The sequence below is a fragment of the Falco peregrinus genome, chromosome 9 (assembly GCF_023634155.1).
Source record: "Falco peregrinus isolate bFalPer1 chromosome 9, bFalPer1.pri, whole genome shotgun sequence".
NCBI classification, from domain to species: domain Eukaryota; kingdom Metazoa; phylum Chordata; class Aves; order Falconiformes; family Falconidae; genus Falco; species Falco peregrinus.
This window is the reverse complement of record NC_073729.1, coordinates 6,547,767-6,565,198: the sequence shown is the minus strand read 5'-3', so window position 1 is coordinate 6,565,198 and position 17,432 is coordinate 6,547,767. Positions and strand designations below refer to the sequence as shown.

The 17,432-nt window shown below is 40.6% G+C and overlaps 1 protein-coding gene across 6 annotated transcripts in view; it reads right to left on the bottom strand.

Annotated features, from left to right (window-relative positions):
* ABCC8 (ATP binding cassette subfamily C member 8) overlaps nt 1-17,432 on the bottom strand; it is an 82,981-nt gene that overhangs the window by 1,216 nt on the left and 64,333 nt on the right. For 4 of the 6 annotated variants that reach the window (XM_055814003.1, XM_055814004.1, XM_055814006.1 and 1 more), the window contains 11 exons: nt 16,661-16,818; nt 15,645-15,737; nt 11,911-12,013; nt 10,384-10,497; nt 9,619-9,739; nt 9,328-9,458; nt 8,699-8,777; nt 7,687-7,795; nt 6,008-6,111; nt 5,110-5,243; nt 3,699-3,761 (listed from right to left, as the gene is read on the bottom strand). In XM_055814003.1, coding sequence (XP_055669978.1) covers nt 3,699-3,761; nt 5,110-5,243; nt 6,008-6,111; nt 7,687-7,795; nt 8,699-8,777; nt 9,328-9,458; nt 9,619-9,739; nt 10,384-10,497; nt 11,911-12,013; nt 15,645-15,737; nt 16,661-16,818 — 1,209 coding nt within the window. Of the gene's footprint in view, nt 1-3,698; nt 3,762-5,109; nt 5,244-6,007; nt 6,112-7,686; nt 7,796-8,698; nt 8,778-9,327; nt 9,459-9,618; nt 9,740-10,383; nt 10,498-11,910; nt 12,014-15,644; nt 15,738-16,660; nt 16,819-17,432 lie in introns of those variants that run through there. The other 2 variants (XM_055814005.1, XR_008748761.1) reach the window with 2 other exon arrangements.

The following is a 17,432-nucleotide window of genomic DNA, read 5'->3' as shown; positions in this document are numbered from 1 at the left end:
CAGTCTCACATATCCTTATGTTGTCCTTCTTCCAGGCAGAAGAGGCCGAGCCTACTCAGCTGCTCCCCTTAAGGAGCAGTTCCACTCTTTCGATCATCTTTGTGCTTCCCAACACTTTTCAGTTACAACATGTCGTTCTGGGGATGAGCGGACTGGAACTATACACAATATTCAAGGTATGATGTTGTCTCTTTTTGTTCTCTACCCTTTTTCTAGTGACCCCTAACATTTGATTAATTTATATTATTAGGAAGAAACCTCCATAGTTCTATTCACAGTGGATAATAAAAATAATTAATTTAGCTTTCTGCAATACCATTATCTTTCCTGAGCATTCCTTTCATATATCCACCATCAAATACCCCTATAAATTGACAGACTTCTTGCTGCGGTGTGTTTCAGGGATTCATGAATTCATTATTAGTTTTGATAGCTCCCAGAAGCTACTCTCATAGGGGTTTTTTTTTGGCCTGCCTTATTGCATTTTCATATAAACATGCCAGAGTTTATGATAATTTCTGTTTTCTTTATGAGTTCATCTTCTACAAGAATGCCTTCTTGTTTCTAATCATCTTTATTTGTTTAGCCATACCAGTTTCTATCCTTACTCAAGCCTTTCCTAATAAATAGCATGCATTGGCTCCAGGATCTTTGAATAAAATCCTCCAGTAATTTCCACGACTCCTGGCAGATTCAATTTTCTTCTCTGCTTCTTTTTAGCTAGGTTACCCCCATCCCCCTACCCTGCGTATATTTTTGAGGTTTGTTTTTAGCAAGCCTCCTTGATTTTTCCAGAATTCTTTCCAGAATTCTACTCTTTAAAGTTGAGTGTAACTCCATTGGATTTTTGGGGTCTGCGTTACTCCTGCAGGGATATTTAATCTTAAAATACTATGGCCCCTGTTACACAGTTGCTCTTCACCCGTAAAGTTCCTAACCAGATCTTGGGCCCCCTCAGTACCACAACAACTCTTGTATTTCTTTCTGTGGCTTCCTAGCCAGATGTTCCATTAAATAATCACTGATGGTATCTACAAATCTCATCTCTGCCACAGTCCTCCTGTGACATTTATCCAATCCACAGGCAGGGGGAGAGGACTAAAATACCACATTCCAGTTGTACTCCCTGCCCTGGTTGTCTGACCTCTTTCAGTATAACACAATCACTGGTAAAGTAACGTAGATGATAATACAGACCAAATACTAGACTCCTCCTATTCTTCCTAATGCAAATTGGGAATATACGGCCTTCTCTGGGGGAAAAAAAAAAACCAATCAAAAACCCCACTGAAAACCCAACAAAAAACACAAAGAAAAAGCGAAAGCCATCACCTACCCCACCCCCAAAAAACTTGTTATATTTTTACTAGAGAATGTTTTGAATACAAACCCACCTGCTGTAAACCACATTTACATTTGGAAGTAAAAACATTCACAGTAAATTTCTTCCAAAATGCTGTTTGCTTGAACTGTGCAGTTTAAAACTCACTAAGAGAGTGAAAGATTAATAAAACTTTCTCAGCCTATCCCCAAACAAACTGAAAAAGATACATAAATGCAAAATGCAGTGCAACTCAAGAATTTTCAGGCAGAGAAAGCAGGAAATTTCAGGCTTATGATTCCTTTGCCTTTTTAATAATGACACAATGAATGGATACCTTGAAATAAATCAGGTTTTCTATTACACATATGCTAGGTAAAAATAAAAACATACTGTAACATTCCTGAGCATAGGTTTCTTGACTTGTATTTAATTTTTAAATGTTAAGAAGCTTAATGACTTTACTTCACCTTCCTGAAATATGTGTTTTTCTAGAAAACAGAGAACTAAAAGATCTGTATTGCTTCTGACACATCTGTTAAGCCAACTGCTTTGATTCAGGTCAAATCTCTTTCATAAACAATTTTTTAAGAGATACTCAAATCTTTATATAATCACTTCAAGAATATGCAAACTTAAATTAAATCACTGTCAGCAGGGATGGAATGTTTATTTTTAAAAGTTGGTAAGATTCTAATTTATTTAAATTCTGAAACATAACTGCTTTATCCAGTGGCAGAACTACCACATAATTTTACTTGTCCTTTGTTAAATTATTATTGTAGCTTGATGAAACATTCTTAGATTTCACAGTAGTCAAAGTCATATTATATTTTAAATTACCCTAAAATGGGTAACAGAAAACAGACTGTGTACTTAAGACTGCATGCCTTTACAGGCAATCGGATCTAGCATCATGTAACACATTAAAGCAGCTGTTATTATGTATTTAAATATCCAAAGTGCCATCACGTGGCACGTGCGGGACAGCTGGGGGGTCAGGCCCAGCCAGCACAGGTTTAGGAAAGGCAGTTCCTCCTTGAGGAACCTGATCTCCTTCTATGCCAAGGTGACCTGCCCAGTGGACGAGGGAAAGGCTGTGGATGTTGCCTGTCTGGACCTTAGTAAAGCCTTCGGCACCGTCTCCCACAGCATCTCCTGGAGAAAGCGGCTGCCCACGGCTGGGAGGGGTGTGCTCTGCGCTGGGTTGGAAGCTGGCTGGACACCGAGCCCAGAGCGCGGCGGGGAATGGAGTTACACCCCGCTGGCACCGGGCACAAGCGGCGTCCCCAGGGCTCGGTGCTGGGGCCGGTCCTGCTTAATGCCTTTATCGATGATCTGGGCGAGGGGATCGAGTGCTCTCTCGGTACCTTTGCAGATGACACTTGCTGGAGGCAGGCAGGCTCTGCGGAGGGGTCTGGGCAGGCTGGGCCGATGGGCCAAGGCCAATAGTATGGGGTTCAACCAGGAGAAGTGCTGGGTCCTGCTCTTGGGTCACAGCAACCCCACACAGCGCTCCAGGCTTGGGGCAGAGCGGCTGGGAAGTGCTGGCTGATGGCTGGCTGACCATAAGCCAGCAGTGTGCCCAGGTGGCCATGGTGGCCAAGGGCATCCTGGCTTCTCTCCAAAACAATGTGGCCAGCAGGACAAGGGCAGTGATCGTCTCCCCATACGCGGCACTGGTGAGGCCGCACCTCGAAACCTGTGTTCAGTTTTGGGCCCCTCACTACAAGAGGGACATAGAGGTGCTGCAGCGTGTCCAGAGACGGGCAACGGAGCCGGGGAAGGGGCAGGAGCACAAGTCTCATGAGGAGCGGCTGAGGGAACTGGGGGTGTTGAGTCTGGAGAGGAGGAGGCTCAGGGAGGATCTTCTTGCTCTCTACAACTACCTGAAAGGAGGCTGCAGGCAGGTGAGGGTCGGCGTCTCCTCCCTGATAACCAGGAACAGAACAAGAGGAAACAGCCTCAAGTTGTGCCAAGGGAGGTTTAGGTCGGGTGTTAGGAACAGTTTTTTCACTGAAAGGGTGATCAAGCACTGGAACAGGCTGCTCAGGGAGGGGGAGGAATCACCATCCCTGGAGGTGTTTAGAAAATGTGTAGATGCGGGGCTGAGTGACATGGTTTAGGGATGGACTTGGCAGCCCTGGGTTGACAGTTGGACTTGATGATCTTAAAGGTCTTTTCCAACCTAAATGATTCTATGATTCTATAAATAAGAAAGTAATTTAAAATGGAAACGAAAGCTTACACTTAAACACTGCTTTAAAAGAAAAGACTAATGGCCAAATTAACACATTTATCAACATTTACAAGAATTAACTAATGTGACATTTCTGATTCTTGTTTACATTAGAAAGGTAGCAGAAACTGTACTTACTGCTATTGTAACCACAGTACGGTCAGCAAATGCAGTCATGACTACCTTCTGGAGTATGTTCTCCTATGTAAAGAAAAATGTTTGTTGCTCTTTAAACAACAGAAGTTACATGACAGACACACAGATACTAGGAAGGCTTAAGTAGCCAGTAATTATTCCATGCTTTTACCGATCCTTCATTGCAGAAATGAAGAATTAACGCTGTGCCAAAACTAACTCAGAGCCTGGTCTCCAGTTAGACAGCCCTTGCTTGTTCTTGCCACCCCCGCTGCCTCTGGCATTCAGCACACATGACAGTTGTGCTCTGGTCCCCAGACCCCTACTATCCTGACCTCAGTCCTACAGTGAGGAAATCAAAAGTGAATTCAGGGTGCTGCCAGGCTGCCTGCACAAAGGTGCCTCTGTGAGGTGTTTTTCACCCTGCTGCAAGCCCAGGAATGTCCCAGCAGACTAGGGACTTCTAACACCAAGGGGTGTCAGGGATAAGCAAGGGAGTATGCTGTACCTGGCATATTTAACAGTGGAGATAACATTTAAGATGGTCTTAACATACATAGTTCTCACTCAACAAGTACTATCCTTTGATATTTAGGAAACTTGATGTTGTGTACCAAACTGCCTAGAAATGTCACTAGCACAGATATTTTTATTTGCTATTACCTGTTCTTTAGGTATCTCAAGAGAGGAAGTATATCCTCAATGAATCAAAATTAAGAATTTTAACTGGGCTGCGTACAGTATAATTCATAACCTTACTGACACCCAACACAGTAACATTTCATACAAGTAAAAATTGTAGCTGTTACAATAAACCCTTCCAATGATATTCTTTACTCATCGAAAGAAAAAGACTGAAACATTTCTCATAACAGAAGAAAAAAAAATCCTAAGAATGTACTGTTATTTGGCAAAAATCTAGTCAGTGCACTAATATTGTGTGGTTTAACATGTGTCTAGCAATTTCAGACAATTAATGCAGTAATCCAGTATGTCTTCTCTGTCTCTTTGTTTATTTCCTTGACTCTAATTTCAAGCCTTCTAACTTCCTGACCTGTCCTGTCCACCATACTGGGGACATTATTCTGCTTGCCAGTTTACCCTTCACTGACCATCTCAGCTGACCTTCCAAAGCTTTGCTTACTTTAGGAAATAAAACTGCCAATGAAAATAACGTGCTTCATTTTCCTAATGCAAACAATGCTGGAATAACTATTAACCCCCTAGTAAAATGAATTGAAAGCTCTCTAGTTAGCAATAACTCACAACTACCTGGACTTGTAAACATGTCTGCACTAAATGCGATCTAAGCGTATTACAGGTTAGAGAGAATTGCTTTCCACCTTTTTCTTTGCCTATTAGCAGTTCCCTCCCCACCAAGGAAAACAGGAAGTCAGCAACACTCCAAACTCACTGTTGCCATGTCAATAGATGCTGTGGCTTCATCCATAATGAAGATGCTCGTCTTCCGCACAAAAGCCCTTGCTAGGCAGAACAGCTGTCTTTGGCCCTGGCTGAAGTTTTCACCCCCTTCTGTGACTATAGCATCTGGAAACGATATAGCAAAACCACTGTTTATATGGTGTGCATGCGTGTGTATGAGAGGGTCTGATCAGAGCAGAGCACATGCTTGGAAAATAATGTCTCACTTCCAGCATAAGGGCTTTCAAAGTAACATTTCCTAGGTCTACAGCTGCTGGTGACCCAATTATATGACCAGTACTTCTGCCTCACTATATTCTTTATATCTATTAGACATCAAAGTAACTAGGTGTGTTTAAAGCGAGTTTATCTGGAACACTTGTGATCTATGACACTGCATCCCCCTGTCAAAGTAGCATCTGTAATTTCTGTACCCTAAGGCTGTATAACTTTCAATTTTCAAGGTTTTTTTTAGTTTTGTTTGTTTCATTGCATGGCCAAATGAATCACACCTTCAAGCTTTTGAAATCTTCCTCCCTGGACATGACTATTGGAAAATACCAAAGAACATATTCTACTAACACCTGACTTCTTGGCACCTTCTTTGAATTCACAAGACCTGTAAACCTCAATGTTTCATAACAATGACATACTGAAATAAAATAATAATTTTACCATTGATTTGAATAAAACAGGATTCTGCCCCACAGGTGCAGCTGGTAGGTAAGGCAGTTAGATGGATACAGGACTTTTGCCTGCTGGCAAGTACCTTTTGTCATAAACCAAAAAAGTTTTTTCTTCAGCAACTACTTTTTTAATAAGCAGTAAATGTGAAACAGGAATGTTGTGAACACTGGAAGCAATTCTTCTCAAAAAGGAAGTCTCATTACCTAGACCCCCAGGTAGCGCTTTCACCACATGCTTGAGCTGTGCTATTTCCAGTGCCTCCCACAGCATGCTGTCAGTGCACTTCTTCTCAGGGTCCAAGTTAAACCTACAGTTACATGTAATTCAAGAATATCAGTCAAAATAAAATAAATACATGGCAGAAGTTTATAATGTTTAGAAACAAAGCTGCAAATAATCAGAATCATATGCTAAAGATCTATCGTTGGTATAAATCCACTGAATTTTGCAGGCTTGGTCAACATTTACACCAGTGTGATTAATAACAAAATTTGACTCTTTCAGTTGAGCAGTACTGAAAAAGCTTCCTGTTTTGCACGTATCTTTGTGCTTTTAGAATTTATTCTATCCTGAATAAATTAAAGAAATTCTCATGCTTTATTAGAAAAAGCTCTGAATAAAAGTAGTAAATATGATCAGTTTAACATTATTTTTTTAAGAAAGACCAAAATTCTACCATCCTTTTAAATCCAGCGTCTCTTTGTTCTTTACGGCTATAGAAACGCTAAACAGAACAATCAAGATTCGTATTGAATTATGAAACTCAAATCTTCACTACAACTGAACAAATCTTGAATTTATGAACAGATGAATGTTAATTTAGCTTGCTGTGGCCCAGAAATGACAGCAACAAATGTGACTCTCCTATTTATATAATGATAATGAGAAATAAAAGATTCAGCAGTATGTAACACTTTTTATGTTTTACTCCTACTGTATGTGCTGTGCAGATCGACGCTGCCTTAAATAAATTTTTTAATAGATGAATTAATAGAACAAAGGTATACAGTCACCTCAACTTTTGACATGAATGAATCATGCTCTATTCAGGCAAGTTCAGGAGATAATCCTGAGATCCGTATTAGCACGGAGTCAGCAAACCAGAGAAGCCTGTATCATTTTCAGTGAACTCTAATGACTTTTATGCAGAAACTGTAACAATAGGTGATGTAACTGTGCACTGAGGATTGTACTGTTCCTCTCTAAGGGAAATGCCACAGACATAGGGAAGGACATTTGTTGGAAACTGTGGATATTTTTGCCGCTGTTTCTACTGTGTCATCCTCTCAGAGGAGAAGGAAGTGGGGGAGCGGGGGAAGTGAAAAAAGAGAGAAACAAGGTGTTTGGTCTCACAGATGAAAGAACAGCTCAAACACTAGAAAGGCAACACTGATAGAGGCTCCATGATAAAATACCCAAGACTTCCTCCAGTACTTCTCATATTGTTTTACTGCTTTTTTCCTACATTAATTTTTTAGGCTGCATTTTTTCCATCTCATATTTTAAGGCAGACACATGAAAACCGATGTAGGAGAAAGAAGGCGAAGGTTTCAAGAAGTGCTGGCTGGTTATGGGTATTTGATCAGTGAGCTGAAATGACTGCTCAATCCCGGAGGAACAGTGACTTTCCCTACTTCCCAGGCATGGGATGCCTTCTGTCGACAGCATGCTGTCCAGGCTCAGGCACTGGGAACGTGCAGTCTGGCAGGGTGGCTAAAAGGCACAGACAGAAAGCAACGATCCTCTCCCTACTCCAACTAAGGTGACCAGAACTGAACAGCTTGCTATCAGCAATTCTGTAAAACTCATGACATGATATAATTTTAATATATAGTAACATATAAGTCATTGTAAGTTTTTATTGCTGGTGCTTAACGCTTACCGGATTGTTCCACTGAACAAAATAGGATCTTGGAGAATGATCGACAGCCTCGATCTCAACGTCTGTAAGGGGAGCTTAGCGATATCTATACCATCAATGATAATCCTTCCTATTCAAAAAGAAAATGGATAGTCTGCTAGACCATTTATCACGCCATGCAGCTGCTCACAAAGACACGGCTCACTTTCAGCTTGCAATACAGTACAGCAGGAACAGGCCTTGAATTGCATATCCCTTCATTCACTAAAGAAACAAGCTGTGGTCAAGCAGCAAGCACAACTGTCTTGGGACTAAGCCTCAGCTGGGAAGAATAAAAAGTATACCTGTAATATTTTATGAATGATTAGACACACTACTTATCTGCTTGACCATTATAAACATCTACTGAACAACAAGGTAAGACGTCACTTCAACCAGTGACTAGTTAATGGTTAAGCATTTCAGAATGCCAAATTACTATTGAGCGCTTTTGAAATTTTATCTCCAAGTACAACCACCTGGCTCTGCATACGGGCCCTGTGGGTGATGTGGCTGGGAAACTGAGGCTGAACTATTTTTAAGTTGCACAGGAAAACACTCCATCAGGCACATAGATATGGTGCACATAGCAGGAAATATGGCAGGAAATTCCAGGGCAGCAGGGCAAGCTGCAGTCCTCAGCTGCTGAGTTTTCTGGGCCCAGTGGGCCCTATCTGCGCATGTACTTCACTGTACTTGAACACCGCCCCCTTTTATGCTTTGCTCCTACAGCTGTGATTTAACAGCACAAAAGGCTGTCCTCTGGCACTCTTGGACTTTTGCTTCTGTCAAGCAGAACTTTTATTGATCCAGCTTATGAATGGCACAGCTGTTAGGTAACAGATGATACTGTATTTAAAGTACAATACAAGGCCAGAGAGTGTGTCCTGCAGATTAAAATAAATAATCACAATTCAAAGCTGTGGCTAAGGAAAGGACTAGCAAAGCACCTTCAGGAGCTGAGCTTGACCAATATGCAGAAGTGTCATCTTACCCTCAAAAGTGTCAACCATTCTGAAAAACGCCAGAGAGAAGGAGGATTTTCCACTGCCTGTTCGGCCGCAGATCCCAATCTGTGACACAGAACACAGATGAACGCCACATGAGCGGACATGGATAATGTCTGTATTTGACGTTTAAGATGAGTGGATGGAGAAGCTGTTCTGATCCCCGTGACCCTCATGGATCAGCCAAACTGAACTGGCCATAACAAAATCCCTGAGTTCACTCTTTGTCTTCAGGGGTCTGAGCATTTAGGAATAAATCAAGGCCAGTCCTACATACAAGAACAACAGGAGAGTGGCAGCAATGGGAATAAAGGCAAGAGAGCCACATAGGAATGATGGAAAGTAGATCTAACACAATCGCTTCTTATGGCACTGTGTGCTGACAACAGGCGCTGGGATACTGAAAAGTCATATGTAGTTCTAACTTGTCACTCTTTAAAGTATGCCTAAAGACACCAAAATAAGAAAGCCCCAGACTCCTGCCCAGTGCACTACATTCTTTTAGAGAAAGACTTTGGTAATTCAGTCATCAAAACATACTGTGGTATGTTTTTTAACTCTGATTTCTATGATGTGCTAGTCTAAAATGCTCCTCAGAACCACTGCAGTTCTTTACCTTCTGTCCTGGAGAGATGTGGGCATTGACATGCTTTAGCACTGGCTTTAAGTTGCTGTCGTATCGGACACTGAGGTTCTGGATTTGGATCTCCCCTCTGTCTGGCCAGTTCTGGGGAATCTGCGAGGAAGCTGTACCAGGAGCACAGGGGAAAAAACCCAATCAACCAACCCTCTCATAATAAATTAATCAGTTCATTAAGTGATTTACTATGTTTTTCATGGTAATACACTGCAAAATCATTAAAATTTCAGCAAGCTCTTTCTGCATGCTGCACAAAACTGCACTTACAAAGGAGCCCTTCGTAATTTTCAGCTTCTGTTTTGAGAAGGCCATTGATTCTTTTCACTGCACCCAGCTGGATCTCCATGTCAGCCAGGTTACGAACCATCCAATTCAGATAGTTAGACACCTGATGTAAAGCAAATACACTACTAAATTCCAGATTTTTAGTAGTTTGCATCATTTGACCAGCATGCAGTTTATATTCCTCCGCAGTTTATATTCCTCCACAGAAACACCTGTTCAGCCTCAATAAGCTGGCGTTGCGAATCTGTATGGTACACATCAACAGGGTGATGGCAATGACTAATGGTTACATTTCCTAACTGCAGTGTGCAAATGCTTTGGTACTATGGAGATCTGATCTACAGGAACAGAAAAGAGGGGGAGGAACTGTAAAGACAGGTGAAAAGACATCATCTTGCTAACTTAAGGTTTGACAGTCTAGAATGATGTACCAGGGCATAAATATAATTGATGCACTGAAAAAATACTCTTCATGATGCAAGACAATATTAAAAATATGACACAACTTGGCCATATTTGGTTGACATATTTGAACTAACACTTCAATATTTTATCTAAAAACTGAAGAAAGCATACACTCAAATATGTCAACCATTGAATGAGAACTGAAGGTAACACATGGTTTCAATGACGTTACAGCACCCACTAGAGAAGTACAGACACCTTCAATCTTCCTGTTCATCTTCGTGCCGTGAAGAATTACATAAAAACGTTTGGGAGAGACAGAAAGGGTCCCAAGATTCTTACCATAAGAGCATAGGTTAGTCCCAAGCCTACAAGTCCTGAAGAGAGTTCATTATACAGGCAACTGGTAATAGAAGTGACAGCTGCTATGAGTACCACACATGCTCCAATGTACTCCTGAAGGAATATGAATAAACTCCATCACTGTAAGTCTACAAATGATTAAAATGTCATAATTTCACATACCAAATAACAAACCTGTTGGACATGCAGAAAACACCACGTAACTCTAAAGAGACCCTGCCTAGGAACCCATTCTTAATGCCTTTAGTGTGGCTGTGCTGTTTGGAAACACTTTAGCACACAGGAGGAGTTGTACCAACACTCCTTATCTTCTTCCAGAGAAGTCAGTGCAAGTATCTTAAGCATGTAATGGGGGTGGCTGAAACCGCACAGCTGGTGTTACCTGGGATAGGAGGGAAATGCTCATGTAATCCCATCTGTGAGCAGATCCTCTCTGCGGCTGATGGCTGGGAGGCACTGCTGTCACTGCTGAGTGGCTACCAATCCATATTTGTTCAAACCAGCTGTTCTTGCACAGCATGTATTTATTAGTTGGATTGCATCCAACCATGACGGGCTTTTGCTGCTTTAATTTAACTCATTAGTGATTTGACCTCCCACAGACAAGCCTTTGCGTAAAATTATGTAACAGACTAGAAAACAAACTCTGTAAGGAAGGAAATTGTTTCTTGTCTGTATTTGTACTGTTTAGTGATATACGCACTGACCAAATTAGGGTCTTCAGATGGTCTAGGACTGAGCATATAAAAAGGAAGTAATATTTTATTTAAGTCATACTCAATATCTGGATTTAAGTTGCAAAAGATACCAGCTAAAATAGAGTCCAAAATGGAGATATAGTCTGAGACATGAAATATGAGTTAACATACACTTAGCACACATAAAAGGAGCCCATGTTACCACAACAGCAGTACTCCACCTGTATCTAACAAAGTCTGATACAAGTATCACCATCCACAACATAAAATTCCTTGATTTCCTTCCTAGGGAGTTATTTTTAATAAATAATTTCTCATGCCAGGCTACTTTACTGAGCACTTTTAAGGAAATGGGCACTTGAATATCTTTGGCATTCCTCAGATGACCCAAACCCAGGCACAAACTGCCTGCATCCTTCTGCTCATTGAGAGAGCTTCCAAGATGTTGAAATGTCCTGGGGACCCCCAAGGCCAAGGCCTGCTGACACTGACTAACATGGTCCCACAAAGGCATCCTGGCTGGCAGCACAGCTTGACCAGCTCTAATCACTCTTCACACACAGAGGAGCCAATGTGACCTATAAAAACTATTCTTGTCTTGGAGAAACAGCTGCAGGCTATGGGGAAAATGTACAACGTTCAGTTTCCAGGGTGGGCTGGGCACATATTCGTTACAGATAGAGAGATACAATGGGTAAAGGCGCAGATCTGAAACCCAGATGAAGCTGGATAACTGTTGGATGCCGCCTCAGATTGCTTGGAATGAAGTCAAATTCATTGTGTATACACACAAAAATAATGTACTTGCCATGCGGACTTCCAGCCAGCGATTGGCAGCTGTAAGGAAAAGGGAAGCGATGTTGTTGGAATCTGTGTATTCAAGAAGCTTTTGGCGAAATTTGGCTTCATACCTGAAAAAAGAAAAATAAAAAGGAAAAAAAAGGAAAAAAATAGAAGAAAAAAAAAGGAAAAAAGAGAAAAAAGAGAAAAAAAGTCATGCATCGTGTCTTGGAAAAATGAAAAGTAAAATTTAATTGCTGGGGATATATGCTCATCGGCAGTTTGACACAGGGTCTAAATCAGCCTACCAATAGTTCAGTGACATTATCTGTAGACTTGTATTAGACACATGCAAACTGTATTTGTACAGCATTTTTAGGAGTAAATGGATGTTACTGCATTGATGAAACTCTATGTGGGACTTTCAGATCACACTGGGCATTTTGTAAATGTATTTTATTACATGGTAATTGTGAGACAGGCAATCTGAAACTAAAAATGAAAATATGAGAGAGAAATAATACATGCATGTAACTTGTGAAAAGTATTAATGCTGCAGAATGCAGTTCCTCTTCCCACCTGATCATATAAGCTCGTTTTAAAATTTATATTACTGTAGTACCTAGAAATTGTAACAATTTATTATAAACTCAAAGTACCTCCAGTCATAGTAGCCCCAGTGTTAGACAAACACGCCCTTATCAGTGGATAAATGGAGCACTTTGTAAACAGCAGTCCAAGCACATGGAGCAACAAGAAGTAACAGAATGGAAAGAACTGTGTCTTCGCCCCCACCTGCCCCCAGAGAATTAGTCACAACACAAAACGATGGCAAATAGAGCTGCTTATGGTTTATTATATTGAATCTGCACCCACTCATCAGAATAGCCGCATCAATGAATTCTGCCTTGAATTCAGCAGATACGTAAGGTGATTCCCTGCTACACCTATTTAGACTGGGGTCTTGGCAAGCATACAAGTCAGTCAGTCACCCCTTTTAGCTGGGCATATTTATTTGCATAGGTATTAATTAATATGATGTTAATAACATGTATCAAGCATTATGTCTAATAACAAAGAGGTCTGGCACAAAAGTTTTTTCCAGAGCACTAACAGAAGCTTGAAGTCATGAAGGTCTAGTTTAAGCACCCAGAGCCTGAAATTTTGTTCTCCTTTATTACATTAGCAAGTTTAACAAACACGCTCATTTCCCCCTGTTTATATCCTTTAGCTACTACAGCTGCAAGAAGCACTAGTTATTTCTAAGTTCAGCTCTCCTTATACTGATACGAGAGAAAGATAGGACAATGTTTTAAGTATGAAGTACGTGGCTTAGAGAAGCTTTCAAATTTGTTCACTGCAGAGCATCTTAATCGTTCTTCTGAGTACAGCATAATAAAGTTAAGACTTTACATAAACCATTTATGCTTTTGAGGAAAAGTAGTAAGCGCCACTTTTGGAAAAAATTTCGCTGTTCAAAACTTAACCATTTGCCAAGACATAAGAGATGTGTCTGCTGTGTGCAATGAAGAATGGCCTCGGCTGGCTCTGAGCATATTGGTGTATATGTATAGTCTAGAATGGCTCTTCCTGAAAGCAAGTGCTAGCATCACACAGTGTCAGTTAGTGAGCCCTGCCTTTCCTCAGGACTAATTACCCTCGGTGTCCTACCATACAGAGATGGCTGTACTGCTTCTGGAACCAATTCGGTCATGTTTAACTCTCCTATCTACACCATGAGGTATTATGTGACGCAGATATGCCTCAGAAGATGTGAGGTATGTGTCATGAGTCAGCCATGCATATATGCACGTGGAATGGGGATGCAAAGTTACCACTATTGGTGGAGGACTGCAGAAATCTTTCTCTTCAGAGAGCGTCCCCAGATCACCAGGCCTCTCAGAAAACAGACCAGTCTTTGCAGAAGCCTTCACATTTACATTTTATCGATTATTTAGCACCAACACTATCTGAAGTGCCAGATAGCAAACTATAAATCAGGCCAGGGCATCTGCTGAAGGCATATTTATAGCTGCAGCAGTAGCTGTCTTTCTGATCTCCCCCTGGATTTTTTGTACATTTCTTTCCTTATGCGTTCTGAGAAGTGCAGGATAAGAGAGTTACCAAGGGTAAGGACACTCCAGGAATAACTAGCACCTCCAAACGTGGTGACTGGATTCCTGAATTAGTGTTATTTTTAGGGATGCTCAAGCTAGCAAGTCTAAACTCCACTCCTGCTAATATGCGAGGCAGCTGAAAAGCCACACAGTCCTATAAATAGCCAGGTTACCAGCTGATGCAGGAGGCTGGCAGGCAGATGGAATATGGAATTTACTGAATGCACATGGCTCTCTGGGTCACAGGCACATCAGTTACTGCAGGATTTAAGAAAAAGGAGGCACCAAACACAATTCTTTGACATAGGAATTAATTTCAAGGTGATAGGAAGAACCAAGAGGGAATGCTCCAGAAGACTGAAAATATTAGCTAGATGGCATTGAATATTATTTATTGTATCAACACCTGAAAATATACAGCCATAATACTCTAAAAAGCCTCTTGATGGAGTAGAATACACAAATGAGAAAAGCAACAAATAAAGCAAAATTTATTTTCCTTAAAAGTGAACACAGACATAGCTACAACTGTTGTAGCTGAGAACACTGTTGGCACTTAACGAATTAAATATCCAATAACAGTAATTAATAATAGAAAATACTATGCCTTTCTACAACTCTTTGGGAAGCTACCTTCAGTCAAAAAGAAAAATCTTAAACTGGTTGTTTTTTCATTGAGCTATTTATATTCTATTTTCTAAATAGAATAAATAATTTATATATAATAAATAGAATAAATAGTTTAAGAAAAAGTTAACTTTGTGCATTACTTCTATTATAAAATTATAAAATTAAAATTACATATTAGGAGGAATAAGCACTACCATTTCAAAGATAGAATAGTAACAATTAACTAACAAAACATGTAGCCATCTAGATGAGATGGATGTGGAAGATAGTTAATTGCTTTTGAATCAACTGGGAAAAGGCAAGAGCAGCACTAGCTCAGGGAAAGCAGCTGGTAAGCTCTGCAGTAGTTTTATTGGTACCTCTGCCGGTACCAGCCATTTTTGTAACAGATGCAGCCCAGGCATGCCATCAGGTATTCCTGGGCTGCTCCCCTGTCAGCTTACGTGGACAGAAAAATGAATCAAAACAGGCAATGAAAGAGTTAGTCTCCAGCTTGTGTACTTTCAAAATAAGTATAAACCACCAAATTTTCAGCTAACAACCTGAAGAATAACTTCGGGTGCTGAAGTCGCTAGCATGCACAAATTATCTTACCAGGACATCGACTCATAGGCAGATTACTCTGGCATAACAAGTTAGTGCATATTAGTTGTTCCACGGAAACTGTCCAAGTAGACAGTCTGCCACACCGCACACTGCGGTAATTGCAAGCTAATTTAGCTTCTTTAATCACATTTGCCCTTAAGTATTTTTTTTTTCAGGTTGTGTGCAAGTGTGTGGACCATTACCACAGGGCAGCTGACAAACATCAGCCTGTTTTTCCACAGTAACTCCTTCACATGCAAATACTTAAAGTTCCTCAGTGTTTTGGAGTTCCCCCTTACCAGTGTTTTGGGGACTCTGGCTTTTCCAAGTGATCCAAATAACAATTACCAATAACTGCACAACTGCAGAACAGAATCAGAGATAGATATTCAAAAGTGAGGTAATATACGTTTCTTAAATAAAACTGTACCTGAAGGCTCGGATGGTGGTTAGGCCTTCAACGGTCTCTGAGAAATGGGAGAGTAATGGTAGCTGAGTGCTGTCATCCAGCTGCTGCAGGTCCCTGGAGAGGGTTATGAAAAGAATTTTGTAAAAATCCAGTTTTGTTGTGCAGTTCAGTCTCTTGAAACAGGCCCAGAGATTGAAAGTGAATATCATCACAATAATTATATATATGTATATATAGGGTTCAGACAGATTGCAAAGCAGTGCTGCATGTCTCCGAGCAAGGAACAAAGACCCCAGGAGGATTTTCCTTTTTTAACATTTTAATACAAACAATGCTGGAGTTCTGATGGGTCTTTTCCCTTTACTGCCTTCCTTTGTTTCTCCTATATTCCTATTTCTTATACTCAATTGTTTAATTTTAAACAACATTCTGGCTCTATGTTGAATATAAATTCAATGGGATACTGCAAATAACAGCTCGAGTTAAGCAGAAGGCAAAATGCAAGTTCCTCTGTCCCCAGTCTCCCCCCCAGATAGCACAACTTCTCACTGAGCTGACAGCGTAACTTACACAGAGTAACTGAGAGCCCACACTCATCATTACGTTGTTTCTCAGTTTTGTGTTTAGTCACCAAATCAGTGGAAACACAGGTGGGGTGAAATTCTATTTAGTCTCTGTTTCTTCCAGCAGGAAGTAAATTGGTTGTAGAATCCCTCTCAATTCATGCATACATGAAGGGATAAATGCAGCATTACTACGAACACTTCTTGAGCGCCACTGGGAGGGAAGCTGTATGTTCTTAGTAGCAGAACAAAATCACAGATATGGCTAGAATTTTTCAACTTGTTAGAAACTAAAAGGCACCCGGAATCAGAGAGGATGCTTGTGCATGTTAGATCCTTAGTGGGCAGCAGTAGCACCATGGTTATACTGCGTTCTCCAGATTCTCCCTGGATTTACAGATTTCCATTTTCACCTGGAATCACGCATGCAGAAGATGTTTCTATTGCCAGAATGATACTGGTTTATGCTCTTACCGTGATGCGACTCGGAAGTACTTCTGGATGAAGTAACACATGATTGCGAGGGGAACCAGGGCAATGAGAAACATTGGTGTAACATACGAGATGACAGCAAGAGCAGATACACACAGCAAAGTGGAACGACTCAAGCACTCCAGGGTAGCTGGAATGTGCTGTATAGATAAAGAAGAATAAGCACACAGAATCTTCCATACCATATCAAGTTTAAACCAGCATTATTTCATTTTCCTTTGTCCACTTACACAAGGACAAAAAAAAATTGAGGATCTGAAGCACTAAGTATACAGGTCTGATTTTGAATAGAGTGCTGGGTTTTGGAAAAATTTGAAGGGATTTCTGTGGGGCTGCTTCACATGTCTGCATTGTGGCCCACAATCCTCATGTCAGAGGATTACAAATGGGATGCAATGGATGATTTTAGCATCTGTATTAATCCTATGAACTGGCAGTGCAGTCTGGGTAAAAACTGATAATTTGAATCTCGCTTATTTCTATTTTGGGCAACAGCGTTTGCATTCTTCTAATTTCATTTGCTCGTATGTGCCAAGTGAATGTGTCTACCCACTTTTTAAAAAAAGATTCTCTTAATTTGGAGATATCACTATTGGTCTAATTTTGCTTGCCTTTTATATACAGGGCATCTTAAATAAATGGTTTTTCAATGTGCATTTAAGATGAGGAATGGATTCTGAACCTAGAAAATCACAATACAAATTGATAAAGTAGTCAAAACTATAGATCATCAGTAAACTTCATCTAAATGAGT